Source organism: Cydia strobilella, chromosome 14 (assembly GCF_947568885.1).
Source record: "Cydia strobilella chromosome 14, ilCydStro3.1, whole genome shotgun sequence".
NCBI lineage: Eukaryota > Metazoa > Arthropoda > Insecta > Lepidoptera > Tortricidae > Cydia > Cydia strobilella.
In genome coordinates, this window is record NC_086054.1 from 8,629,194 (window position 1) to 8,656,997 (window position 27,804).

At 37.0% G+C, this 27,804-nt stretch overlaps 1 protein-coding gene and 2 long non-coding RNA genes across 3 annotated transcripts in view; all 3 read left to right on the forward strand.

The window, feature by feature from the left end:
- The first annotated feature begins 2,378 nt into the window (after positions 1 to 2,378).
- LOC134747137 (uncharacterized) overlaps positions 2,379 to 27,804 on the forward strand; it is a 46,651-nt gene continuing 21,225 nt past the window's right edge. The window contains exons 1-2 of the long non-coding RNA XR_010128294.1: positions 2,379 to 2,530; positions 3,456 to 3,648. This is a non-coding gene — a long non-coding RNA (uncharacterized LOC134747137). The remainder of the gene's footprint in view (positions 2,531 to 3,455; positions 3,649 to 27,804) is intronic.
- On the forward strand, positions 3,736 to 5,360 carry LOC134747361 (uncharacterized). Its single transcript, XR_010128322.1, has 2 exons — positions 3,736 to 3,858; positions 5,172 to 5,360. It is a non-coding gene; the product is annotated as an uncharacterized LOC134747361 (long non-coding RNA).
- LOC134747123 (fibroin light chain-like) lies at positions 17,153 to 27,043 on the forward strand. Its single transcript, XM_063681702.1, has 7 exons — positions 17,153 to 17,230; positions 21,856 to 21,944; positions 22,624 to 22,819; positions 24,174 to 24,305; positions 24,976 to 25,073; positions 25,967 to 26,111; positions 26,705 to 27,043. The coding sequence occupies exons 1-7, from the start codon at positions 17,195 to 17,197 to the stop codon at positions 26,789 to 26,791; spliced, it is 783 nt and encodes a 260-aa protein (XP_063537772.1). The 5' UTR covers positions 17,153 to 17,194; the 3' UTR covers positions 26,792 to 27,043.

Below are 27,804 nucleotides of genomic sequence, written 5' to 3' on the forward strand. Positions count from 1 at the left end.
TTAGCTTCAACGGTCAAAAGGAGGTGTGTTCTATCTCGCGCACCGAGGGTTCCGTACTTTTTAGTATTTGGTGTTCTAGTGGCAACAGAATACATCATCTGTGAAAATTTCAACTGTCTAGCTATCACGGTACATGAGATACAGCCTGGTGACAGACAGACAGACGGACAGACGGACAGCGGAGTCTTAGTAATAGGGTCCCGTTTTTACCCTTTGGGTACGGAACCCTAAAAAACGACGCAGACGGTTTGGTCGCATTTTTTAGTACCTTACTTACTCTAATAATACTACGAGTGGCAGTATACCATACTCTAAAAGTAGGTATAATGAAGCATAGATATTTTTAACGGATCAATGTATCGAAAACCAGAATATTGTAATTTTTTTTACTGTGTCTATTTCCCTAGTCTAAGGTCGAAATTTGATCGTATTACGATAAGTTATTTGACTGCCTAATCTTGCTATAACTTAATATTAGTGGAAGCAGTAAGTATCTATCAAGACTCAGAGCTTCTGAGAAGAATGAGAGAAATCTATTTTGCAATATTAAGATATAATCAACATTTTACTCATTAAAAAATGGTAAGTAGGTACCACGTACTTGTATTTCATTAATGTGTATGGGACCTATTTGCATTAAAGTAATACAAAATTCAGAAACGACATTCAAAGTCTGACAATCGTACCTACACAACGCACAAAATGTTCCTTACTAAACGGACCGTGATCGTGACCGCACGACAAGATTACGAAGTTTTCTTGAAGTCTGGAAAACAAGAAAACTGCTATTTTGACGCTGCAATATCTCGTATATATATATATATATATATATATATAATACCTATACATATAGTTGCTCTATAATTTATATTTCATAAAATGTATGAACAACTAGACGGAGGAAACACCAAATCGGGAGTCATGGAAATCAAGGGGAGAGGCCAAGGCCCAGCAGTGGGACACCCAAATAGGCTAGAAAAAAAATATGAAATTAATTTTTTTATCATTTTAGAAGTTACAAATAATACTAAAATTTTGAAACATTAAAGACTTGCATCTTTTTATTCTTAGTGTCCAATTTATTGTGATACATAGCTCATTTTCTATCAAATTACCTACAATTTGTTATATAATTCAACCCGTGTCATCGTCCCAATTATAATTGTAATCCGCGATCAACCAAGCTTGCAGCCATCAGATAGGGTAAACGTTTACTTTTAAATTATTTACCCTATTTTAAAAAGATCTCGTGCCTTTTTGAATTCGGTACTTGTTAGTGAAGCACATTTGAAATGCTAAAAATAATTATATTTTATGATTATTTCCGCACCAATGGTAGTACTATGTGTGGAAAATAAAGCCTATGTAAGTTTTATCTTAAAATATATTAATACTTGTTAATGTTTCAGTGATACCCTGTTTGAATACCCTGGTTTGAATTTTATATTTATATCCATATTCGCAACCACTTCGTTCGTGTAGAAGAAGAAAAAATAAACAAAAGCACAGAATAAGTAATAGTTAATAGTAATACCGTACAGAAAGGACACTTCCTACAAACCCGAATTTTGACAGCGATTCCGAGTCGAATCGTGCTGTCTCTTTCTAATGCATGGCACTATTTCTTTCGGCTATTTAGGGTTGTCAAAATTCAAGTCATTATCTTATCTGTGGTTGTGCACGCAAAGGGACGTAAAGTTGTGCCAACCCTAATAATTGCTCGGAACAATGCTCAACCGAAGGAAACCGAGTTTGCCCGAAAGGAGGAGTGTCTTCCCACTGACAAAAATGAAAGGCATCTAACAAAAACCGGCCAAGTGCGAGTCGGACTCGCGCACCGAGGGTACCGTACTTTTTAGTATTTGTTGTTATAGCGGCAACAGATATACACCCTCTGTAAAAATTTAACTGTCTAGCTATCACGGTTCATGAGATACAGCCTGGTGACAGCCAGACGGACAGACGGACACCGGAGTCTTAGTAATAGGGTCCCGTTTATACCCTTTGGGTACGGAACCCTAAAAAAATATAACTTATACCAAGTGTTTTTATTAATTATACAGAAATTTCTACGAAACCCAATTCTGATTAACGAACATTTTAATAAACCAAACATATAAATAATACGTAATTAATAAATGTACTTCAATTGTAAAATATTCAGCGTCGATATAAAATAAATTGGTTATAACATGAGAACTAGGGAAATCAAGCACAGAGTTAACAGATACGAGTGATAGAGAGGTAGAGAAAATTTTCGTTGTTATTTTTATAATAGTTTTCAAATAACCATCTTTACAAAAAAACTTGTTCGTGAAACTACTAATGAATTGTGTTTTATTCTACACACGGTTAAATCACACATACATTTTTATACATAATGATTTAATAGAATTAATGTTTTAATTCGTTACGGCGCTGGCTCGCCTTATAAAATTATGCACAATTACCGTTAATTCAGTCTGAAATGTAAGTTTTGATTGAAACCATGGCTATCTATCGCTGCTTTTGCAGCATGGTTGCTCTTATGGTAAGTTTTTTTAAGAATTTATAATTTACTTATTATCTAATTTTTAATTTCTCAAAAAAGAATTTAATGGAACCGCTTCAGTTAGAGGTCGACCTTAGGTTTTTTTTTTTATTTTTTTTTATTTTACAATTTTACAATTATGGTAGATAATTTGTGTTTTTATATCTACTAGACTAGACTGTTTGGTACCGAATATATTATCACTTTGGACTGAAGTCTAACGTATTATTTAAGTAGGAACTAATAAAAAAAACCGGACAAGTGCGAGTCGGACTCGCCCACCGAGGGTTCCGTACTTTTTAGTATTTGTTGTTATAGCGCTGCAACTGTCTAGCTATCACGGTTGATGAGATACAGCCTGGTGAAAGACAGACGGACAGAGGAGTCTTAGTAATATGGTCCCGTTTTTACCCTTTGGGTGCGGAACCCTAAAAACTAGTTAAACTAATAAGTAAATTACAAATCAGAGACGGCACACCGCTTGCGTAACGTGTGCGTGCGCGGCTCAAACATTTTAGCCCACGCGCACGCGCCCGTCTAGACACACACGCACCCGGTATGCTCTAATAGTTATTTACGATACAAGTGCGAAAAAGAGGAAATTCGAAACGAGTGGCGATAAATTAAAACACGACCGAAGGGAGTGTTTTAAATCGACACGAGTTGCGAATTACCTATTCGCACGTGTATCGTACAACGTTTTACAGTACATATGGCAGTTTAAATTTTTGATATATGCACGAAATGTGCTAATTTACGCACTAGTGCAGAAAAGTAGCACCATGTGTACTGTAAACTCTATTACATTTTAGCACCAGCTAGCTGTGGTGAATTAAATTACAAAAATAGACGCCAAAGACCGGTACTTTTCAGAGCCAATTAGTATATAGTTTACCCTTAAATATTTTAAATACATTATTTTCAGATGATTACCAGTTCGAACGCTGGTCTTGACGATCATGATAGAACCATTGTCGGTGAGGACATTAACAATTACGATGACATCCTTGACGCCATTTATAAAGGGAAATATTACAAAAACATTATCGATATTTACAATGACGAGTATGGCATTTTCAGAGCCAGAGATGACAGTTACGATGGTGATGGCATTAACAGTTGTATTGACAAAATTTACGAAGGCCAAGACGATGACTATACGCCTGAAAGCGGCATTTTCATCGACAATTATAAAACCTACGATGGCAATAATGTTTACAGTCGCCATGATGGCTTTCATGACAAAAATGACATTAGCAATAGCAATCTTAACGTTTACAACATGTACCGTAGTCGCGGTCGTGGCACTCCAAGAAGAATTGATAAAGGTAAAAAAAATCGGTCTTTAAAACTGTTCTCGAGAAAAAATATCATATATATGCTCATATCAGTACATGTATTGACCAACAGCTAGTGATCGGTAAGAATATTTTAATTTAATGACAGCGTTGTTGAGTTTAAGGGATCTGTAAAGAAAAAAACCGGCCAAGTGCGAGACGGACTCGCGCACCGAGGGTTCCGTATTTTTTAGTATTTGTTGTTATAGCGCTGCAACTGTCTAGCTATCACGGTTCATGAGATACAGCCTGGTGACAGACAGACGGACAGATGGACAGCGGAGTCTTAGTAATAGGGTCCCGTTTTTACCCTTTGCGTACGGAACCCTAAAAATCAGCTAAAATTATTAATTAAAGTTAATAACCTTTACAATGCATGTGCTCGAAAAGTGCATTTCCTACGGAGCCATATCATGCGGAAAGTACTACTTTTCCGCACTAGTGCTTTTTGTTTTCAATTTTATTTTACAGTACTTATGGTGCTACTTTCTCGCACTAGTGCGGAAAAGAGCACTTTTCGTGCATATGTCGAAAGTTTAAAGGGCCATATGTACTGTAAAACGTTGTACGATACACGTGCGAATAGGTAATTCGCAACTCGTGTCGATTTAAAACACTCCTTTTAATAATTAAACTTATTTGCCATGATATGTTTTTTTATTTACTCGCACAATACACAATACATAGTAAAACATTGTATGATACACGTGCGTAAAGATGATTTCCGCACTTGTTGCATAAATAGCTATTTCATTTCTCATGCTCTGAAAGAGGGTCATTGTTGTTCTAAAAGGTGCGCAGAAAATGATACGTGTCTGCACTAGAGCATTTTACGTTCGAAGTACGATATTTTTAATTTTTTTACGATAAGCAATTGAAATTTGAGTTTAAATGGATTTGTTATACAATTTCCATTGTGATACTTGACTCTCCATTCCATAAATAACGATACTTTTGCCTGAATTTTTAATTGAAAGTTCCCTCAATAAATACTATAAAAATGTATTATTCGTCATGTTTTTGAAAAAACACATGCATTTTACTTTCCTCGTATTCGAAATGAAAAGTAGAGTGTTTAACTCGGGTGAAAGGCATCATTTCTGCCTCGGACTATTGGCGCTCTCACTGCGTTCGAGCGCCAAGACACCTCGGCAGAAATGAGTGCCTTTCATCCCTTGGTTAACAATCTACTATTACAGTACATATGGTGCTACTTTACCGCACTAGTGCGACAATTAGCACATTACGTAACTCTGTCAAACTTATTACTTATTCTGTCCTAATTATGTTGTTTTTGTTTACAGAAAAATTACGTGAAATCATTACTCTGCTGCATCAGTACAACCCCTTAATGAAGTTGTTCTCAATGAAGAGTAATCGCAAGCAAAGGGTTGCCTGGAGAAAGTGGCTTGGCTTGTATGACTCGACGAATAGTGGTATTAATGGTATTGGATAATAAATGGAAAGTCGGAATTTTGACTTGTGGTATTCAATTGTTTTTTTTTTTTACATTTTTGCCTAACATACAAGCAAAAGCCTACTGGGTCAAGACACAAAACTGTGTTCACGTCTTTCCTGTAGACATACCCGAAAGTTAAGGGTTATAAATTTACATTAATGTAATTTGTACTGTAATCATATGTTGTGAAATAAATATATCTAATCTAATCTAATCTAAAGGTTAATTTTCTTATTTAACCCTTATCCACATGAAAAGGTCCTCCTTTTATTTGGATAAGTATAATAAAATCATTACCTACATGCCCACAAGCTGTTAACTATTGTCCATAGGAGAGAAAAATGTTCGTCTAAACACCCAAGTTTAAATAAATAACAAAATTTCGCCCTTAACTTTTGGGTATGTCTACAGGAAAGACGTGAACACAGGCTTGTGTTTGACCTTACTCGCATCACATAACTGTAAGAATTGAGACTACAAGGATTGGGATTGCTCGTATAAGAATTGTAGGCGCTTTTTTCGCTTTATACAATATCAAAAATTCGCGATGTGAACTTTTCCGAGAATAATATTTCCCATATGGATCTTAAAACAAATCTTTATGGTCATCATAATGGACAAACAAATTGTTAGTTATTAATGCTTATCTTATGTTAGATACATGTGAGGACAATAGTAACTTAATAAAATATTTAATAATTTATAAACAAAGTGACTTTGTCCGCTACCTCATTGCCTATACCATGGAACAATCTAGCTTACTATAATATTACGTTTAGAATGGTATCTGCTACTGTAAACAGCTCACGGCACGATTTGCCATGGAAACTAAGACGAACAAAGGAGACATTGGCTTAAACGGAACAAAGTGAACAATATTTGGCATCAAAGTAATCCCGACTTTACCTTTAGTTTCTTTATTTGCGAAGTAAAGTCCCAGTTTGCAATCACAAAGTAGATCCACCGGAAAGACGGGATTATCCGTCTTTGTTGAGAGGTGGCCGCAGTGGCGGCGGGGATGTCGACGTCTTATGGCGTCTTGAAAGAGCGTCGCCAGCCATTGGGGCATCCCACCAAATCCCACCATCCAAATAGTCTACTTTATCGAGGACGTGACGTATAATGGCAGCTACCTTAATAACCCGCAGAAACCAGTATTAAAAACCTGGAGTCCTAGCACGGTACGCTTATCACAATGCCTGTCACGTTCTAACAAGTATGTGAGTGCGAAAGTGACGGACTTAGTGATAGCGGAAACCATGCTGCGCGGGCCGGTCGTTTGTCGGGAGAGTGAGCGAATCGACGAACAGCATTGTTAACGTACCTAGTATATGCAACCTGCTACTGTATGAGCAAGGCCTCCGCTGCAACTATTTAATTAGTGCTATAGATTATTTAATTTTAAAGTTTAGTTTAGTTTAGAATAGTTAAATTTAATATAGATTAGCATGTATAAATTATAATAATTATTATTTTAATGTAATGGGTTGATACCTAAATAAATGACATTTTTATTTATTTTATTTATTTATTAAGTACCGTTGAATTTAAAGCTAAGTTATCAATAGTTATCATGCCAAATATCAACTTGTTAGCTTTATCAGAAGTGTTAACGTCACGTACCCGACACTTTTCTGGAGTTGCAAGTTGATATAGATTATAGCCGGTGACCTAGCAGGAAATATGATTTTTTGTGCGTGCCTTACATTTGGCTAAAAATTTTAATCTCTAGCCAGGGGGCAGCATCTCCCGCCTCCCTGTGGTAATTTCCATGGCGTCTTGACTTCTTGATGTTTATTGCACAAAATATCATGTTCAAATGACATTATGGAGATTATTGCTCATTAATACGGAATGAAAAAAATGCATATGGGAAATTAAAGATAAATCAATTACAAAGATTTTCTTAAAGGAGCACTAACAACACCGCAATGCATGCTGGCGACTATATGACAGCTGCTGCTGGAAATTGACAGTTTCACCATGTTAACAATTTTCGCTTGACATTGACAATGCACCGTACATTGCTGGTCCAACAAGTACAGATTCACGCTATCTTCGTTACTTGGAGTTTTATAAAATAAATATTAAAAACCTCACAGATCCTGGTGTTTTTGGGTTCAACTCAGAATCACTAGCATATTCAATCCTGATGATAAAAAAATGTGCCAAAAATTTGTATGAAAATTGTACATTCCACTACGTCACGCACATACAAGTGAAAAATAAATTCACACTAAAACGTGACGTAATGGAATGGACATTCTGAGACATCTTTTTTAATGGCAGGATGGAGAATGCTGTCGATTCTGAGTAGAATGAACCCAAGAATGTCCAGATTTGAAAGAATGAGGTTTTCAATATTTATTTTAGAAAACGCCCACTTACCGACCCAGAAATGTGCAGAAAATTATCAGACAGGTGTCAATTGTCAAGTTGGTGAAATAGACGCCAGGATAGTTTCCGCACAGCAGCAATGCAGCAAAGCAATGTTGTCGCAGTTAGAATGTACTCTTTAGCATGCCCATTATGCCCAAATGCGTGGATTGTTGATGTACGCTGGTGTGGTATCCAAGTGACAATGTACAATCAGTTGTTATTCATAATGTATTTGTCACATATACGCACTGATGATGCAACAATGGAGGTGGTTACAGCGATACACTTGTGTAAATAAGGAGTCTAAGTTAAACAAAGTCAATCGATCTTGTGCTCAGATTGCAATCGAAAAATTTGTGAGTAGAGTTTAAATACGTTATGTATGCACGTGTTTATTGAAAATAAAAAAAAACACTAAAATATAGTTACAGGAAGTTGTAGGTAATTACAACAACGGCAAACTGATGCCTTAAAGCTTTCTTATCGAGTTAAAGTTTGAGGAAATACTTATATGTATATATAAAAGAAAGAAGCTAAGATCTAAAACGTAGAAACACTTACAATATCAGTCTAATACAAATTCATCATATTGGTTCATAGTTATTTGTCGATTCCTTTGCGATGTCTTTAGAAAGCATCGTATAGATATGTTGGTGGGTCCCCTCGAGAGTATGTACGGAAAACCGCTTAAGCGAGCAGGCCTACATAGTTTACTATTATGTTTTTAAATGCAATTTCAGTGTGCAACCGGCAAGGCACTAAGAGAAGTAGAGGGTTACACAAATTTTAATAGCACAACAACTTTAACCACAATAATGAAGGAAACAAACTATTTTTATCTATTATTTTCCCAAAATATTTAGATCAGTACGGTTTCACTCACTATTATTTTTAATAAATTTCACCCATTTAAAAGATTATTATTTTACCGTCGTGATTTATCCGCTATAAAACGCTCCATACTTTTATCCAGCAGGATTTGACTTTGTAAGACTATAGAAATATCTTCAGGAGTACCTTATTACACAAATCTCCAGCAAGTTTGATATCTCGATAGAATATTTTATATTTTCTCAGCACACTACCGTTCTGAGATGATTTTGCATCTTCAATGCTCTTGTTTGTTTTCAATTGACGGAAGTATTCGCTGGAGATTTTGTGTTTGCAGTTACACCAATGTACAAATATGTACCTAAATATTTTGAAAAATCAATTAGAGTGATATTGGTACTAATTAGGCTACCTTTGGTTGAAGCTGAAAATCTTTCAAAAACTTGCCACACGGGGTTGTAATAAGAGATAAGATAACTTTCTGAAGAGCATTTTTTATTATATATTATATACACCTAATTATATTTTTACTTCTGCACTATTTGTAAAGAAACTGAAAGATATGTGTGGTGTCCCCACCCCATATTGTACTAACGTGGGGACTTGGGGAGTATTGCCCACAACAAATAAGAACTAGATAACAATGCAAATTATTTTTATTAAATATTTTTATTTAGCTTTTAAGTGGTCACACTACTATATATAAAATTTAAACTGAAATAGATGTCATATAGTAAAGAAGAAGTGACCAAGCCGTCCAATGGCCGAGGTCAGAATCAAACCCGCGTCTTCAGCTTACGCGGCTAACGCCCTGGACCTCTATGCCATCCGGCCATTGGAGAGCTTCGTCACTTTTTCTTTAGTATATGACATCTATTTCCGTTTATAAATATCATTTTTGGTACAAGCACAAGCTTTTACCGCTAATTGTACTTTTCTTTCCACATGCAACTAATACTCATCAAAACAATTGTAACAACCCCGAACACTATGTCTATTAGTTAGCGTTGTTTTACAAAGTTCCCATGGCCACCCCCTGTCTCCATCATCAGATCAGTTCCATATCATCATAATATTGCATTGTCATCCGATTTACATATGTATGCAAAATTTCAGCTCAATCGGAAATCGGGAAGTGGTTCAAATTTAGCTTCTAAGTTCCCACTCACACTAACAAAATAACATACATACCTACATAAAAACAGGGCAAGTTAAATATGGTTGGTCAAGCAAATCTTGGCAGTAGAAAAAGGCGCGGAACTCAAATTTTCTATGGGACGGTATGCCTTCGCGCCGCACATTTTAAAAATTTACCGCCTTTTTCTACTGACAAGATTTGCTTGACCAACTATAAAAGTTTGTAATAAAAAGAGAAAGCAAGCAACTTAACCTATTTCTCAAAATCAACACTACACAATAAAATTATCTCCCGGTCTAACCACTAGAATGATGGATGAAGTAAGTTAGCACTTGGAATACATTGTCATGCGGTCACTTCAATTATAGGTAATCGATGGCTGACAGTTGGAAATGGATAACTTTGTGACGCGCATTTTAACTAAGATATTTTATAGTATTTTTCAAACAGATAAGGTGACAGATGTCATCTCAAAACAATGTTGCTGGATTCTTCGTGTGACGACCGGTCTGGCCTAGTCGGTATGTGACCCTGCCTGTGAAACGGATGCTCCCGGGTTCTAATCCCGGTAAGGGCATTTATTTGTGTGATGAGCACAGATATTTGTTCCTGAGTCATGGGTGTTTTCTATGTATTTAAGTATTTATATATGTCGGAGAATGGCTGAATTGTGCCATCTATGGCCTTTAAGAGGCGTTTTATGACGCCATCTTTGACAAATAGAGCAAAGTAAGGGTGTAACGTCTGTACACCACGAACGCTGTAAAGGGTTCGAAACGTCGGGATGTAATATATATTCAATATACGCGATATAATCCGTTTTCATAGCTTCAATTCATCAGTAAATAGTAGTCAAGCAGCTTTAATCCATCTCAAAATCGACACTACACAATTATCTTTCCAGTGTAACCACTAGAATGATGGATGAAGTGAGTTTGCACTTGGAATGCATTGTGCGCGTCACGAACGTCCGCGACGTGCGGTCACTTCAATTATAGGTAATCGATGGCTGACAGTTGGAAATGGATTGACTGAGACGCGCATTTTAACTGAGATATTTGAAATTATAAACTGAAATAGATAACATGCTATAAAGAAAAAGTGACCAAGTCCACCAAGGATTTCTATAGGAGGTGCAAGCACACACTGCTCGCCCTTAGAGTCGGTCAAAGGCGTCTAGCCTTTCAAAGATAGCATACACCAGAGAATTTGGGACGGGTACCGCCGTGGCTGGGTGGTCTAGTTGGTCAGGACGTTAGCCGCGTAAGCTGAAGACGCGGGTTCGATTCCCGCCTCTCGGCCACTGGTGGACTTTGGTCACTTTAGTTTATAATTTATATATAGTAGTGTGACGACTTAAAAAACACTAATCAAAAATATTTCATAAAATAATTTGATTTGTTCCCTAGTTGGATATTTGAAGTTACTTACATAATTATGACGGATTTACGCTGAAAAGAGCAGAATGCAGATACAATGTCAATGATTTGGGTGCATGGCGGATGGCGGATTAATGGCGAGACGTCAATGTATAGAACTCAATGTCTACCGGCTTGCCTATTTTCCAGACAATTAAATATTTTTCCTACGGCTAATATTTATATATTGAAAGACAAATTAGCTTGCCTACGAATATTTTTAATATTTTTTGACTCGCCAGAGGCCTATTTTCCCCTCTGGATATTAACATTATGAAAAATATGTTTACATAATTTGATGTATATTAACCATAGCTATGCCCCTACGTTTGACTTTTTTCGATTCTTGATTATTGTAGAAATTCGAAGCCAAAACAGATTCCAAATAAATTTTTAAATGCTCCTAACTCTTTTAAAAATTATATAACGCATCGCTGTGGTTCATATACAACAAATTGTGTCATAATATTTTCAAAAATTGTTATATCCAAAGAGGAAAATGAGGACTACGTTTGCATGAAAAGGCGATTTCGCACGGGTCCTCCATTTTCATATTAAAGCCTTCACTGCAATGCCAGCGACCCGCTAGGCGGGTTCTCTGTTCGTAGCCACTTGTCGCTACATACGGTCTTTCCCATATTATCGGCTACGCTCGTAGCGCGTAGCTCGCGCTAGCTGTAAATGTGTCGTACCTAATGATAGTATTATATAATCTGTGCTAATGGGTAGAGTACCGGGTTAAATCTGATATGAATTATTTTTTAGGGTTCCGTGCCCAAAGGGTAAAAACGGTCACCAGGCTGTATCTCATGAACTAGCTAGTTGAAATATTCACAGATGATGTATTTCTGTTGCCGCTATAATAGCAACAAATACTAAAAAGTACAGAACCCTCGGTGGGCGAGTTTGACTCGCATTTGTCCGATTTTTTACCACGTTTTCTTAAAGTACTAAAAGTAGAAAATTAGAATTCATGGTATAGGTACCTATTAAGTACAAATATAAAATATGTAGGTAATTAAGGTACTATTAACGCGCTTTACATGCAGACCATTATTTTGTCTGATAGGGCATTTGACTGTATTTAAAATAAATTCTTTTACACCATGCATGAAATAAAGCACCAGAATATTAATAGAGAAACGTAGACAGCAGTTATTTAAAGACACTATTTCTATTTTAAAACCCGTATAAAACTATAAAGAGTAGGTAAATTAAACATAAATTTAAATACTTATGAACTCTCTATGGTTCCCAAGATACAGGCTCGGCCTAGTTTGGGGACCACTGTCAAGTTTTTTTTGATGTAATGTTTTTTGCCTCATTAAACCTTTTCATTTCATTTGATTGTGACGTCACATGCTAGTGTTTCATATAAATTCCATAGTAGCAAAATCGTTTTGATGGATCGAAAAAGAAACTGATTTGACTAGTAGTCAAAAACCCTATTTCTTAAGCTAAAACGTTTTTTTTACTCTCGTAAGTCCCTACATACTTGCATACTTGCTTGCTACATATACATGCTTGTTATTTTCTTGGTGTTGCATACTTATGCAAATTAAATTCGAGTTTTGACCTCTTAATAAAAACAAAAGAAAGTTCCAAATTCAAAAGTGCCAAAATTGGTTTAGGTCTTACAGGCTAGACTCTTCATATGTTATTACTGTTAGTAGTTAAGTACTCAGTTGGGTTTTCTAAAAGGATTTCTACATTTCACGTTAAGTACAAAGTTAAACGCTCTAAGACCGTTTATTGCATTCGGTTGAGTCTTACTAAACACTTGTCGTAATGGCAACATACAAAGTGTCAAATGTCTGTTAGTCGCCGTTTTATTTTCATAGTTATGGTTTAACTGCAAATCGAACGCTTACCTTATCAACCTCTTATCTTTATTAAAATCCCTTTTTGAATTTGAACTCTATAAATAAAGCATAGAGGTTGATTTTGTAATGATGTTTGAATTATATAAGCGGTAGGGAAGGAGAGCAGTGGAAATGCGAGCGACCAAAACGTTAGGTGAGTCGTAACTGCCGTATGTTGCAGCATGTGGAATTAACAGCAAAACTATTATTGGACGTAGGTTTGTAACGGTTTATTTTAAATTGGCTAAATTCGCTTAAATACCTTCTCGGTTCTGAAAATGGGGAAATTTTATACTCAACTTTTTTTTTGGAATTTCTTTTTTTTTTGACCTAACGTGCTAGTCAAACAGTACTAACCCGTTATACTTCCTTGCGTAAAAGAGGAAATAACCCATGTTATGTTATTCCTGACTTGTAGTGACTGTGACTACGTAATAAATTCTTAAAGTACCTACATAATATAGTTTTCATCACACTAGCTCAAAAAATATCTTATTTCATGCAGGTGTACTGAAGGGCAAAGGCCTAAATTATTCCCGCGGGAGTTATGAATTATGAAAAAGCTCCCTAAAACTAAAACCTTATAAATAATCAAAGTTCGTCTTGTATTGATAAATTACAAGACTTGTGTATCATTTTAAATTCAAAGACTAGGCTCCAATCCAATTTTCAATTTCCGTGACTGTGTGGCGTAGGGGACATTGTTTTGTTAACTTCTATTATGACCCTCAAACCTACAATATATAGAGAAAAATAACATATCAAGTTTGAATAACCCTGAAGCACCCTTGAACGTATCTGGGGGCACAGTAGTGCCCCCGCCAAGACGAGCAAAGCGAAGCGCCTTTTCTCGAAGCGCTTCGTCGTTTTTTTGAATCCTCATAACTTGGGTTTGGATTATACCACATAAAAAAAATTCTCGGAATATGATGTCATTAGTGGATTTATTAAGCATAATAATGTAAAATTACATAGCTCTTATACTTTAGATTTTATTCATATCTAAAAAACCCCGATTTTGTCACTCACTCAGTCAGTCACTGATGATCATCAAAACCTTTAGGGTACTTCCTGAAATCCTAGGAAGCTGAAATTTGGTACGTAAGATAGTCTTAGTACACAAACAACGGAAAAAATCAAAAACTTGTTTTCTTTTGCCCCTAATGGGGTGAAAAGGGGGCGGAATTTTGTATGTAGATAGTTTTCAACTACAAAATCACCCCGTAAGGGGGTGGAAAAAGCGTTAGGGGGAAAAGGGGGTTGAAGTTTGTATAGGGAATCAGTGAAAAGTAGATTGTGTAAAAGATGCCTCCAGATACGTATTTCAGGTTTTTTAATAGTAAATTAGTACCAACCTTTTAAATTAGGGGATGGAAGAGTGTCATAAGCAACTACCAAAAATGTAAAATGTGTTTTTATGTAAAATATTGCCAAGACGAAGCCATAAGGCTCGCACTGACAAAAAGTTGGCAGATCTCTTGTAGAGCCAAGCTTCTAACTCTACAAGCCCTAACTTCACAAATTCTACACCTTAGTGCGTGGCTTGGCCGTTTCGTAACTACAAAAACTATTGTATAATAAAAAATAATGAATAGTGAATCAATTTTTCACCTTACGTCCATATGACGGTAGCGAAACGGCCAAGCCACATATTTTGACTAAGGTGTAGATTTTGTAAAGTTAGGGCTTGTAGAATTAGAAACTTGGCTCTACAAGAGATCTGATATCTTTTTGACAGTGCGAGCCTTATGGTTTCGTCTTGGCAACATTTTACATGAAAATGTTTTTAGTTCATTATACACAACGTATGACGTTAAACAAAAAATAATATCTTAATTTTGCATTGTCTTCAATAAAGACTATTTGCGTTAACGCTCAACCATCGACAAACACGTCCCAATTAAAACCATTGTTCCAACTGTCAAGCATATCAGCAGAATATCAACCTTAGTTATAAGACAATACATATCATTCAAAGTCATACATCTGTAAACATATCTTTGCCAGCAGTTTAATCAGCAAACTTACATCGTCAGTTCATTAATCAAAAAACAAATGATATTATGCCGTATTATGAAAAGAATAAGGAACAATCCAGGTGCAATCGACTGTAAATATGTTTGCCAGCAGGTCGCAAACTTGCTTCTACTGTTAACCCTTAAATGCATGATTTTTTTCTTTTTGTCTGAAATTAATATATGTGTTACATAATTGTTTACAGATTCTGGGAAAAATTATAAAAAAATTAAAACATCGATTTTCGCTGCTAAATCAGTGTTAGAATTTACATAGGCTAAATCATATTTATGTAAATATATAAAAAATCTTACTACTATCAGAAAGACATACACTATTTGTGTTATATCTATGATAAAAGTTTTAAATACCTATAAAATAATTGCAAACCCCAGAAAAAACCGCCTAAATCTCATACTAAAAATCACCAGATTTTTCTAGTTTTCCACCATTTCGTCTTAAGGGCCTACTGCAGCCGCGAAGGCCGGTTCGTAAGCCACGCCCGCTAGCTTCTTCCCTCCCCGCTAGCACGCACACATGGAGGTACTTCGCGGCGCAAGTGAAAGTAAAGCTCCATCTAACGTTACAATAAATTCGGATAAAATAGAAAAAGATGACGTTGTTACTTGTTAATAGCAAATAATAAAATAAATCGTGTACAAATGTATAGACAAACGTGAAATTCCTATTAATCGAAGTTTAATACCTAACCTACCTACCTATTAATAGTGTGACGTTCGCGAAAACATTACACTTTTTCACGGACGTCACACTAAATCAATAGCTAGGTAGGTTAGGTTCGTTAGGTAGCTTCAAATGAGCGAAGGGCAAACCGCCCAGAAGAAGGAGGCCTGTAAAGAAAACACCATTCGTAGTAGACCTCCGATTCCGTTAGGTTAGGTTAGAGCTAACAACTAAGCTAAGCTAAGCTTTAAACTGAAATAAATGTCATATACGAAGGAAAAAACCAGCCAGCCAGGTGGCCAGGGGGCGCCACAAGCCTTCGGGAATTGTCATATACTTGGAAATTTCGACCCATGCCACCGTGGCCGGATAGCCGAGCGGTTCAGGCACCTGTCCGGTAAACGGGGTACGCTGGTTCGATTCCAGCTCTGGACACTGAAGGCTTTGGTCATTTTTTCCTTCGTATATGACATTTATTTCAGTTTATAGTTTAAATAGTAGTGTGTCTACTTGAAAAACCACAAATTAAAATATTTTCATAGAAAATAATTTAATTTGTTCTTAGAGTAAGCTAAGCTTAATGGAGCTAAGACTCAACGTTTATTGGATTGTCAATTTTACGTAATTCGGAGCGCTGCGCGATTCGACATAGGTCCTGCCTCTTTGAGGTACGAAGGCCCTTTAATAACAATCTAACATTAGGTACTGGCATAAAGGATGCATTTATGACTTTGACGTATGACAGAAAGAGAAGCCGAATTGCCTAAAATGGGCGTTTTGTGTTGAATTCATAAAATCAAAAATGACAAGAAATCCGTCGGTATAAGAGGTAATAAGTTAATATTTAGTTCAATGAGACTTAAGACGAAATGAAAACCTTTACTTTAAGGTGGATTATGCTGGATAAAAATATGTTTTCTAGTTGCATGAAGCTAAAGCTATGTAGTTAATAGTTTGACTGTTTGTACGCCTAATGGCAAGACCATGGTGATTCCATATCATTATGTTCCATCATTGTATATACCCATGTTCTACAGACAATAAACGAATTATGAATTATAAACACGAAAAATTAAGACGTAAGTTTGGATTTATTTTCTATCGAGAAAATTTTAAGCACTTGTGTTTCGACTAGTATCAAACCCCTTATACCTATAGTCAAGAAGCATTTATCTGAAGATCACATCTGTTTCTTTCCGGGACTAGCCACAAAAGATAATTCAAAGATCCTGTTATTTTTCGATGCAGGGCCTTAAAACAAATGTATTTTTTTTACTAAAAATCTGCGCAAATTTGAATAAAACATCTGAAAGGGAATTTACGATCAAAATAATTATACAGGACCAAATCAATTTTATCTGATTATGCATAAAATTATATGTTTTTTGTTGTGTAGGCTGCATCCATCACGATGCACTTAAGGGTTTATTAACACAGTTGCATCGGGACTTCTGTTTGATCAATGCATGTATATATAGACGTGGCGGCGAGTATGGATTGTGTATAGTATATACCGATTGGTCAATAAAAGACCAGCAAAATGCTGTCTTTCGCTTTGGTATTACTCGTCGCTTCGGTAAGTCTCTCATATTTTATTTTTAGTGTTCCGTACCTCAAAAGGAAAAACGGAACCCTTATAAGATCACTCGTGCGTCTGTCTGTCTTTCCGTCTGTCACACATTTTCTCCGAAACTACTGGACCAATTAAGTTGAGATTTGGTACACATACGTAAGTTTGTGATCCAAAGACGGACATGTAACGTAAACAAATGAATTTTAAACATGGTACTTTCTAAAACTTAATCGTGATATTTCTCAAATGAAAGAGTCGTTATGAGAATCAAATTTTTTTTTGTAATTTTAAAATAAATAAGTTGTTTAACCCCCCCTTATCTCCGAAACTACTGGGTCTAACATTTTGAAATGGTGTACCTAATGTACGGAACCCTTGGACGCGAGTCCGACTCGCACTTGGCCGGTTTTTTCTTAATATTCCAAATTAGCTAGCGTTGATATTTAATCTTACACGAAAGTATTATCTGACTGATTTGACAGCTTACTAACAAACAAGGGATGTTAACAAGATAACAATAGTTTTTGGGCAAACGCCGATCATAAAGTGATAAAACTGAACTTTAAATTCTCTTCTCCCATTGGTCAAAAGTCCACACCTCTACATTGGCTGACTCCATCTTGCTAAAATTAGCGAGCAGTAAAAGCCCATTATGGGAAAAAAATAATGCAAATTAAAATGGGATATCAGATTCGAAGGAAAAGTAAAGTGATAATTTCCATACATTATTTAAGTTTTGAATAGCGTTTTCGATAAACGACTGGACAGTGTTCGAAAGTTGTCCGATCCGATATCGGATGTCGGAAGGAAGTAAAATGTAAGAAATATGTGTTTCTCTGTATTTATTTAAAGATTTAATAAATCATTAATATGTACTAAACGATAGACAATGCATAAAAGGCGGACTTGATGCCATATGGCACTCACCTGCAGCTGTTTTTCTCATAAGCGCCTTCCGAAATCCGATATCGGAAGGGCGCTTCCGATAATTTTAGCCATGCCCCCCGTCAGCTGTCGGACCGATAATATTCGTTTGCGGGCGTATGTGTAGGTCTTGTTGTAGTGTGCGAGACCGCTAAAGACTGCGCGAATGTAGGATCCTACATCCTATATCGGATCGGACATTGTGAAAACGCTCTTAGAGTCGGAGCATGCTAACTCTGCATTGATTTGCAATGACAGTGTGGAAGTGTCATCATTAATATAAAAATGAAAATAATGAAGTTTTTTATGACAACCTCGCACTTTGTTCTATTCAAATCAGTGAAAAGTTAGCTTAGACGGATTCTAAGTCAAACCGCGTCCAGATAAAAATTGGCTAGGTTCCTATAGGTACCTAAAGCTAGGTTCTGTGTGTGCCAAAGTGCGCCATTTCCATGCTAAAATTCTTAAACCTCGCACTATTATAATGCTCGCCAAATATCGACAAGCGCGTGGAAATGTCAGCACTATTTTCGGATTTCGCCGAACGCGTGTGAAACTGTGAAATAGTGTCCTGCTGCTGACGTCTTGCTTAAGGTGCTAGGGTGACAACGTTGCGCAACTTTGTGGGTTTGTGGGTTACGTAACTATAACACTGTAGAGAAAGGCTGAAGGAAAAATTGAGTCATTTTGCCTTTTACATAATGATATGAACGGGAAACTATATTATGCAATAAATGTTAGTTTTTAGGGTTCCGTGCCCAAAGGGTAAAAACGGGGCCCTATTTCTAAGACTCCACTGTCCATCTGTCCGTCTGTCTGTCACCAGGCTGTATCTTAGGAACCGTGATAGCCAGAGAGAGTTGAAATTTTCACAGATGATGTATTTCTGTTGTCGCTATAACAACAAATATTAAAAAGTACGGAACCCTCGGTGCTCGAGTCCGATTCGCACTTGGCCGGTTTTTTGTATTATTAAATGTACCTATATATACATAATATGGATCTATGAAATTACCTACATACCTACTTATAAATAGATATTCCTGTCGCAAACCTATTTATTTATTTCTTATATCTTAACTTTTTATTTTGTATTAATTTTTTTTTTTTTACATTTCGGGGTACATTTATTATTTATAATCAAAAGCGTTACGGTGAATAGGGTTAAAAAACTTGAACTTAACCAGTTTAGTTTTGTCGTAATTACAAAATAAATTAAATATAAATTAATGGGTCTTAATTGTGTATACATTCATTTATTTGTTTCTCCTGACGTTAAGAACGCTCGCGTGATTCGTGACAGATTAATATAAATAATATTTTTATTGCTATAAGTCAATAACAAAATTATCTAAGAGCAGAAAATGAGCAAAACTTTCCCAAATAAACTGTACTGTAAACTTCATTCACTTAGAGCCAATATGCGGCAAATACTGCAATAAACACCCTCATTCAACTGCAATACGTCCGGATCCGGATCGACAACCACACGCGTAATTGGCATCATGCATATGCAGATCCCCCGTGAGTTATGAAAACTGTTGCCCGCCTGACAGGCAAAGCCGGTATCCGATATTTTCAGATGATTGTTAGTAAGAAGCTTTGTTTATATTGGTAGATTGGGACCTGAGAATTTACTTCAAACGATTCTGTTACCAATAGACAACAGAGGGTCTACCGTAAAAACTAAATGACTGATTTTTAGGGTTCCGTACCCAAAGGGTAAAAACGGGACCCTATTACTAAGACTCCGCTGTCTGTCTGTCCGTCTGTCCGTCTGTCTGTCTGTCTGTCCGTCTGTCACCAGGGTGTATCTCATGAACTGTCCCAGCTTCTCCCTCTGGACCGCATCCAACGAAGAGCGACTCGAATTGTCGACTGCCAGCGTATTTCGGAACGGCTTGACTCCTTGGCGCTGCGTAGAGATGTGGCCTCGCTCTGCATTTTCTATCGCGTGTATAACGGGGAGTGCTCCGAGGAATTGTTCGGATTAATCCCTGCCGCTTCTTTTCGCCATCGCCCTACGCGACAACATTACCATCCTTACCACTTAGATGGTTGGCAGTCCTCAACTGTGCGTTTCTCTAGAAACTTCCTGCCTCGCACAGCTAAACTGTGGAATGAACTGTCGCCTGCGGTATTTCCGGACCGATATGACCTTCAAACCTTCAAGAAAAGAGCGTACTCCCATCTTAAAGGCCGGCAACGCACTTACAACCCCTCTGGTGTTGCGGGTGTCCATGGGCGGCGATAATCGCTTACCATCAGGTGATCCGTCTGCTCGTTTGCCTCCTATTTCATAAAAAAAAAAAAAAAACTGTGATCTAGCTATCACAGTGATAGCTAGACAGTTGAAATTTTCACAGATGGTGTATTTCTGTTGCCGCTATAACAACAAATACTAAAAACAGTATAAAATGAATATTTAAGGGGGGCTCCCATACAACAAACGTGATTTCAAGAGTGAGTCCGACTCGCACTTGGCCGGTTTTTTATTTGTGTCATAGATAATTGTTTTAGTCCGTGGTGCACATGCACACGACATAGAATAGAATAGAATATTTATTTGCTTGAATACGTAACAATCAGATCTTATAAAATAGTTGGACACAGTATTCATACTCGTAAAAGTGCGATTTACGGCAAATTATGATGATGGAATTTCCTTTTGCACAGTTGCTCCTTTTGACTCGCAGATTAATTTAGGAAGGGAAGCCAATCGAATTTTTGATGCGAAATTATGACTTAGGGGAGTGCCCCCCCTAAATTGGTATAAAATAAAGTTTTGCTATGTGGTCAAGTTTGGTATCATTTTCGTGTAACGCAAGGATGATAAATTCATTTCAAATATTTAATTCAGACGATTTCATTTCATATAATTATTTTGGAAAAAATGAAGAATAAAAATTTTCTATATTTTTTTTTGCAATATGTAAGTAAAAATTTAAAAGTCTACGGACATACGGTGAAATTGCGCATATCATCATCAACATCATCAGCCTACTCTCGTCCACTGCTGGACATAGGCCTCTCCTATTGCACGCCATTGAGCACGATTTTCGGCTACTCTGATCCAGTTCTTGCCAGCCGCCTTCGCTCCATCTAGTTTGAGGGCGTCCTACGCTACGTTTGCCGATACGCGGTCTCCACTCGAGAACTCGTCTACCCCAACGGTTATCGGTTCTACGGCTAATATGACCGGCCCACTGCCACTTCAGCTTACTAATCCGGTGGGCTATGTCGACGACTTTAGTTTTCTGACGGATGACTTTAATCTTCATTACGAATAGCTCATAGCGAACAGCTCGCTGCGCATAGCTCGCTGAGCGACTTTGAATTTATGGACCAGTCCTACCGTGAGTGTCCACGTTTCGGCTCCGTTTATACATATTGTACCTACAGAATAAGGAACTTTATCTATTGAATAAGTTTTATCGGAATCTGGCGAAAACAAAAAATAGACAACAAATAAAATAAAGTTGAAGGGCATTACTTTCAATTGTGACATTGTGTACGTTTAATAAAGTGATTATTAGTTACTATGATTCAGAATTTCTGCCAAGTTACCGTGTGTAGTTAGTAGTTAGTGTAGTTTGACAGCACTGGCTTCCTTCGAATGCGGCTGACCCTTGACCCTATTATTAAAAAACCGTATTTTTTTAATAATAACGCTGATCCTTAAAATTAAATTGTATTTATTTCAGAGCGCGTTCGCCGCGCCATCAGTCTCTGTATCCCAATATGGAATCAACGAGATCGCTCCAGTCCCTGACAATGGCAGACTCGTCTCCAGGTAACTAAGGAACATTTCAAAATCTTTTGTTTGCTTGTACATTTGTCTACACAAATGACTAATGATAAAAGTTTATGCAAGGGTGGTCAGGTACCTACCTCTACAGCTGACTGTATATTGTGTGTAGGTATATGTACATAAGAGATCAGCATTAAGAAATAGATATCCAATACGGTACCATCTTTGACATCTCTTAGAATATTAGTATTACATATATTAATTAGCGCGTAAGCTATATAAGAGGACGAATCCTCACGATGGTTCAGAAAGCGGGGGGTTTGGGCCGTGTCTGTGCAATCAATTCATAAATTAAAATAATGTATTTTACTGCCATAGTGGTGTGTATTTTGTAATATGTAATATTGTACCTGCTATTGTAACCTGAATTACCATACGCAATAAATAAATACAAATACAAATAGAAAAAGTATTGTATAGCATTATATACCATTTGCAATTTGTAGCAGTGTACAAAGTTACACTGCTACTTGCGAATTAAAGGGTAGGAGTTACATAACAGAGTGAAGCTCTTATTAATTATATACCTGTTGCGTAAATTATAAAGTAGGTAACAATCCTAAGCGTCACACTAGCTGTCCAGATTTGGGTAGTTTTTTCGCTACCTCTGTTCCATTCATCATAACATAACTCCACTTTTCTAACTAGCGTTTTTTCTTAGCTACCTGACCGACCGTTCCTTCGAGATCGTCGACGGTGGCGATACCAACATCTACATCCTGACTATACAACAAATCGTGAACGACCTCGCCAACCAAAAAGACGCCACCAGCCAAGCCCTGGCCGTGTCCCAAACCATCGCCGGTCTCGGAGAGCTCGCCACCGGCAACCCTGGTGACTCTTGCGAAGCTGCGGCTGTAAGTATCCAGCTTTAAATTTCCTAGCCCTGTAACAATGAGGAATCGGCGTGACAGCAGATTCATGCATCTGCAACGATGCGCCAATCAGGATTACTGCAGATTCCGAACCGTCCTATGAAGAAAAGGCATTAGAAAGTCAATGTCTTTCGGTCAATGTATTAAAATTACCTATGTCCTCGAATTTTGATAAAATGATACGATATTATTGTATTCTTTGTTTTACAATACTTTTATGACTACGGCCCGAACTTTTGCGTGCGACTATACTGACATATTTAAGGGAGAGAGCACCGCTTTTTATCGAAATATCGATATTATCAGTCTACTATCTATGCAGTTAATTTATCAGAATAAAATAACACTTGCGAAATAATACCTACATACTTAGCTTATCAACTCGTTGTAAAATATAAAGGTTTTAGTAACTAACTCATTTCAATAAAGCAATGAAACGGATTAAACTTTCCGATATTTCGAACTTTTTCATCATCGACCGTTGAAAAGAGTACATATCATCAAAAAGTTTGAGGTATTACTTAATAATGACCAAAAAAAATCTCGATTTATAGATACCATCTAAACAGTGGTGATCTCTTACTAAGACTTGTCCAAAGCCGCACCACAAATTAAATTACGTGTTTATTTGATTCTCATGACTTCACAGAGTTTTTTAAACATAATAATATGTAGATTAAAGCCGGATTGCCTATAAAAACCTATCTCATCATTTCGATGTCCACAACCATATAAAAGAAATAGTACATTATTGTCGAGGCTCGGAAGTAGCTACTTGCTGGCTGAGGATTCGTTTTAAACGGACGTCCTTGGGAGTCCGTTTAATTGAATCCGAAGCCAGCAAGTAGCCTTCCAGCCGAGTCATATATATATAGGACTTTTCTCAAAAATGGCGCAATAAATACAAATATAATAGAAATATTTTACAGAAGCAACGTTCTTATGTATATATTTTCACAGAAAAAAGTAATAAAATTTGCTTTGCCGCCGTTTTATTTTTTTAATTAAAAATAGAAGTGTATTTTTCTGCTGAAAATACGCCAACCTATTTGAGACACCTAAATAGTCGCGGTACCAACATTATAATTATAAGTACTGATCATCTGTTTGGCTGTTAAATGGACCTATGCCTGCAGTTGATATGGCCACTTCAACTTTTAAAAAGTTTGGAACTCGACAAATAATGGAATTTGTATGCAACATTGCAGTCCCGAAATCGAGACTGCAATGTTTTTAACTTTTTAATTTTTTAAACAACGCACTTCGCGACCTACTTTTTAACCGGCAACGTCGACTTTGCCGTCCATTTTTGAGAAAACGTAATTTACCTATCCAGCTCGCCAACGCTGTCGCCTCCGGCAACGCCGGCGCCATCAGACTAGCCGTCGGCAATTTCATCGGCCGTCTGCGAACCAGCATCGACCTGATCGTGCAACTCGCCAACAACCCCAACTCTGTCCGTTACGCTGTAAGTTCTGTGTAAGACTACATGTATGATTAGTTGTAGTTTTTATTTGTCGAGGTAACTTACAGGTAGGTATCCTGCTTGTTTAAGGACAATTTCTACCAATGTGATTATTAGGTAGTAAAATTCTTGGATGGTCGATACCACATATATAGATAAGTTGCCAAGGTTTTAAGAAGAAGAGCCAGCCGCGATATTAGAAATTTCCAAGAGGATCTCAATACTTCTTATTTGTTTAAGCTAACAAATAAGAAGTATTGAGATCGGCCAAATCAGCATTTGCACCTCTTGGAAATTCGTGGAACTGGTGATTTTAAATTGAGAAGCCGCAATTGTACCTAGTGTAAGTAATTATCAACAAATAAATGATCCGTTTAATAAGGGTGAATCAACTTTTTCTTGTCACTCGTTATCAGCTTAGCTAAGCACTATAATGGCGTGTTCTGCAAACATTCGCTTTTTTTCATTTCCATCGGCACCGGCACCGGTTTCGTTTTTGTTATGGTCGCCTGGGTCACTTTTAAACCCTAGTTTTATGGCATTTAAAACAAGCTGTTTCCATAACAAATTTCGCTACTTTTGTCGGCTGGCCGACGGGACAGAATAAAATAACAATAAAAAAAGTTGATGCACACGTATTTGTATACATATTTAAATTGAAATGTGATTCCAGACTGGACCACGCTCCAACTGCGTTGGAGGCGGCAGAGCCTACCAATTCGAAGCAGCTTGGGATGCTGTCCTTAACGCTGCTAGCCCATACACTCTCCCGTAAGTAACATGACAGCATACTCCATCCTTTTCTATCGCCTTCACAATTCGCACACTCGTTTTTACTCAGAGGAGAAAATGAACCTTGTCGGAATTTGTCTGGTTTCCGCACAATATAATTTTCCTTCACCGAAGGTACATAATAATATTTCATATAAATATAAGTTCCAAGAAACTTATTGGTCTGTCTCCAATCTTCGGTTTAGAAGTCGCAGGCCTTACAGGTAAACCACCAATTGTTACAATTACACAAAAACATTCTCCATAAATCTTCTTAACCCATCATTTTCTGATGATCGGAATCGGAATCTCTAAAACTCCTTTTCCTTCTTCTGTTCTGCTTTTTAGGGTTCCGTACCCAAAGGGTAAAAACGGGACCCTATTACTAAGACTCCGCTGTCCGTCTGTCCGTCCGTCTGTCTGTCTGTCACCAGGTTGTATCTCATGAACCGATAGCTAGACAGTTGAAATTTTCACAGATGATGTATTTCTGTTGCCGCTATAACAACAAATACTAAAAACAGAATAATATAAATATTTAAATGGGGCTCCCATACAACAAACGTGATTTTTTTGCTGTTTTTTTCCGTAATGGTACGGAACCCTTCGTGCGCGAGTCCGACTCGCACTTGGCCGGTTTTATTTATTGACTTGTCACCTGCTATGTCATCTTCAGACTTGTACGTTTGCACAGAATTTTCACATACACGTTTCAATAAAAGCCATCTTTCCATCGGTAAATTTTTGTAAACCCTCGTTTTCTGATGATCGGACTTCATCTCTAAAACTTAGCCATGCGAGCTCCATTTGCCGAACTGACCTTACTATCCTTTTCCTCCTACTCAGCTTATTTTTCTGTAACCTAACACTAACACCTGTTATGTCACCTCCAGACTCGTGAACGAGGAGTACTGCGCCGCTAAGCGTCTCTACAGCGCCTTCAACAGCCGCAGCAACAACGTCGGAGCCGCCGTCACCGCCGCGTCCGTGCCACAAGTCGTGTCCGTCGTCAAATGCGCTCTGACCCCAGCTGCCAACGTGAGTGCTTTTAAAGTTCTTCATAGACAGAGCTCTTAATATAGTGGTCATAGTTGTAGTGGTTAACAAACTACAGGAGCGCTTCTTTCTCTACTCCTGATACTATAGTATAGAGCGAAGATTTTATGTATTTTTGTTACTCTAATTTTATTTAGCCACGAAGTTCGTTCTACAATAATCGCGTGACAGAGATGAAGCGAAGAAGACCCCTTTTTTTCTAAACCGAGTAATAACTTGGTCTCTCATCTGTATTCCGTATGTTATCATTTAACGATTAAAGGAACATTTTTTAGTGCAGTTTGGCATATAAAATACTAAAGTTATAGGAATTGTATATAGCCTACTAATACATAATTAATGACATCCACCCTCTTGGAGTAAAGGGAATTTACAATACAAATCTTATATGGGATTAACTACAGCGTGGGTCTCCCAACAACAGCTTGCCGGCCAGATCCGGTTGGGGAATAATAGCCGAATAACGTACAATTCTGCCCGAAACAGGGCTGGCTTTGACCCTCTGTTAAAAAAATTTGGAGACCCCTAACCCAGTGAGTGTTGCACAACTACTAATATACCTTTTTTTATTCCAGTTCCTCCGCGCTGTCGCTTCTGGAGGAAACCCAGCTCATGCTGCTGCCATCCTCAAATCCGCCCTCGTCCAAGCCGCTAGCGCTTAAGCGTCCACCCATACATATCCCAGTTAACATATAGTATCTATATATAACCATGCCACCCGGCCATATACTCCTCCCTGAGCACACCTGATATAATATTGAAACATATATTACGCTTAGTGTCTCAGCTGAAATAGAAAAGATTTTATTTATTGTAAATATACGTTACCTATTTTATACCACCTTGAACTGGCTTTCATTTCGGTAAACGATTTTTCTGTTGTCTTTAATAAAGATGTATCCAACTTTCCGGCATTAACGAATTCGTTTTATTTTAATCTTCATCAAATGAACGCTTTTGTTTTTATCTTTTAAAATCATGAACTTATCATTTAAAATCATCACTTAAGACCCAGGTAGCAGTGACGTCAGCGACGTCGTAATGACGTAATAATGACGTCATAAAGACGTCGCTGACGTCATAATGGCGTATAAATGCTACCTGGGGAGCCCATCAACGTGCTTACTAGCGTCACTACTAAATAATTGTGATTATTTAAATTTTATGTTAGATATTTAAAAAAGGGGGCCGCCATGTATGAACTCAAAACAAAAACGGCCGTTTTAACTTTGGGCCCATAGATTGACGAATCCAGCAACTATTATAATATATTCAAAGTTATTTTTTCCCCGTTAAATTTAAATAATCACAATTATTTATAACTTATTTTACACGATAAAGTTTTAAATTTGATAAAGATACTATATTTTACGTATTTCTGTACAACAAAATAATAAACTTAAAAAATACACAGATTCTTACGCAAAATAATTAATTCTACTTTTAACAATAGTTGACAAATAGTAAGTATCCGCAATTCGAACCGTATCTTAGTTTTTTTTTTGGAAAAAAAAAGTTGTCGATTAAAGTGTCAATTGATGTTCGTTATTTCCATATTACAAAAACAAAACGAAATAAATTGCAGTATATTATTATACTGTAATTTATTTCGTTTTGTTTTTGTGTTTCATTGCGGTAATTAAACTTAATTGTTTGAATGTCTTAAGAAAACATG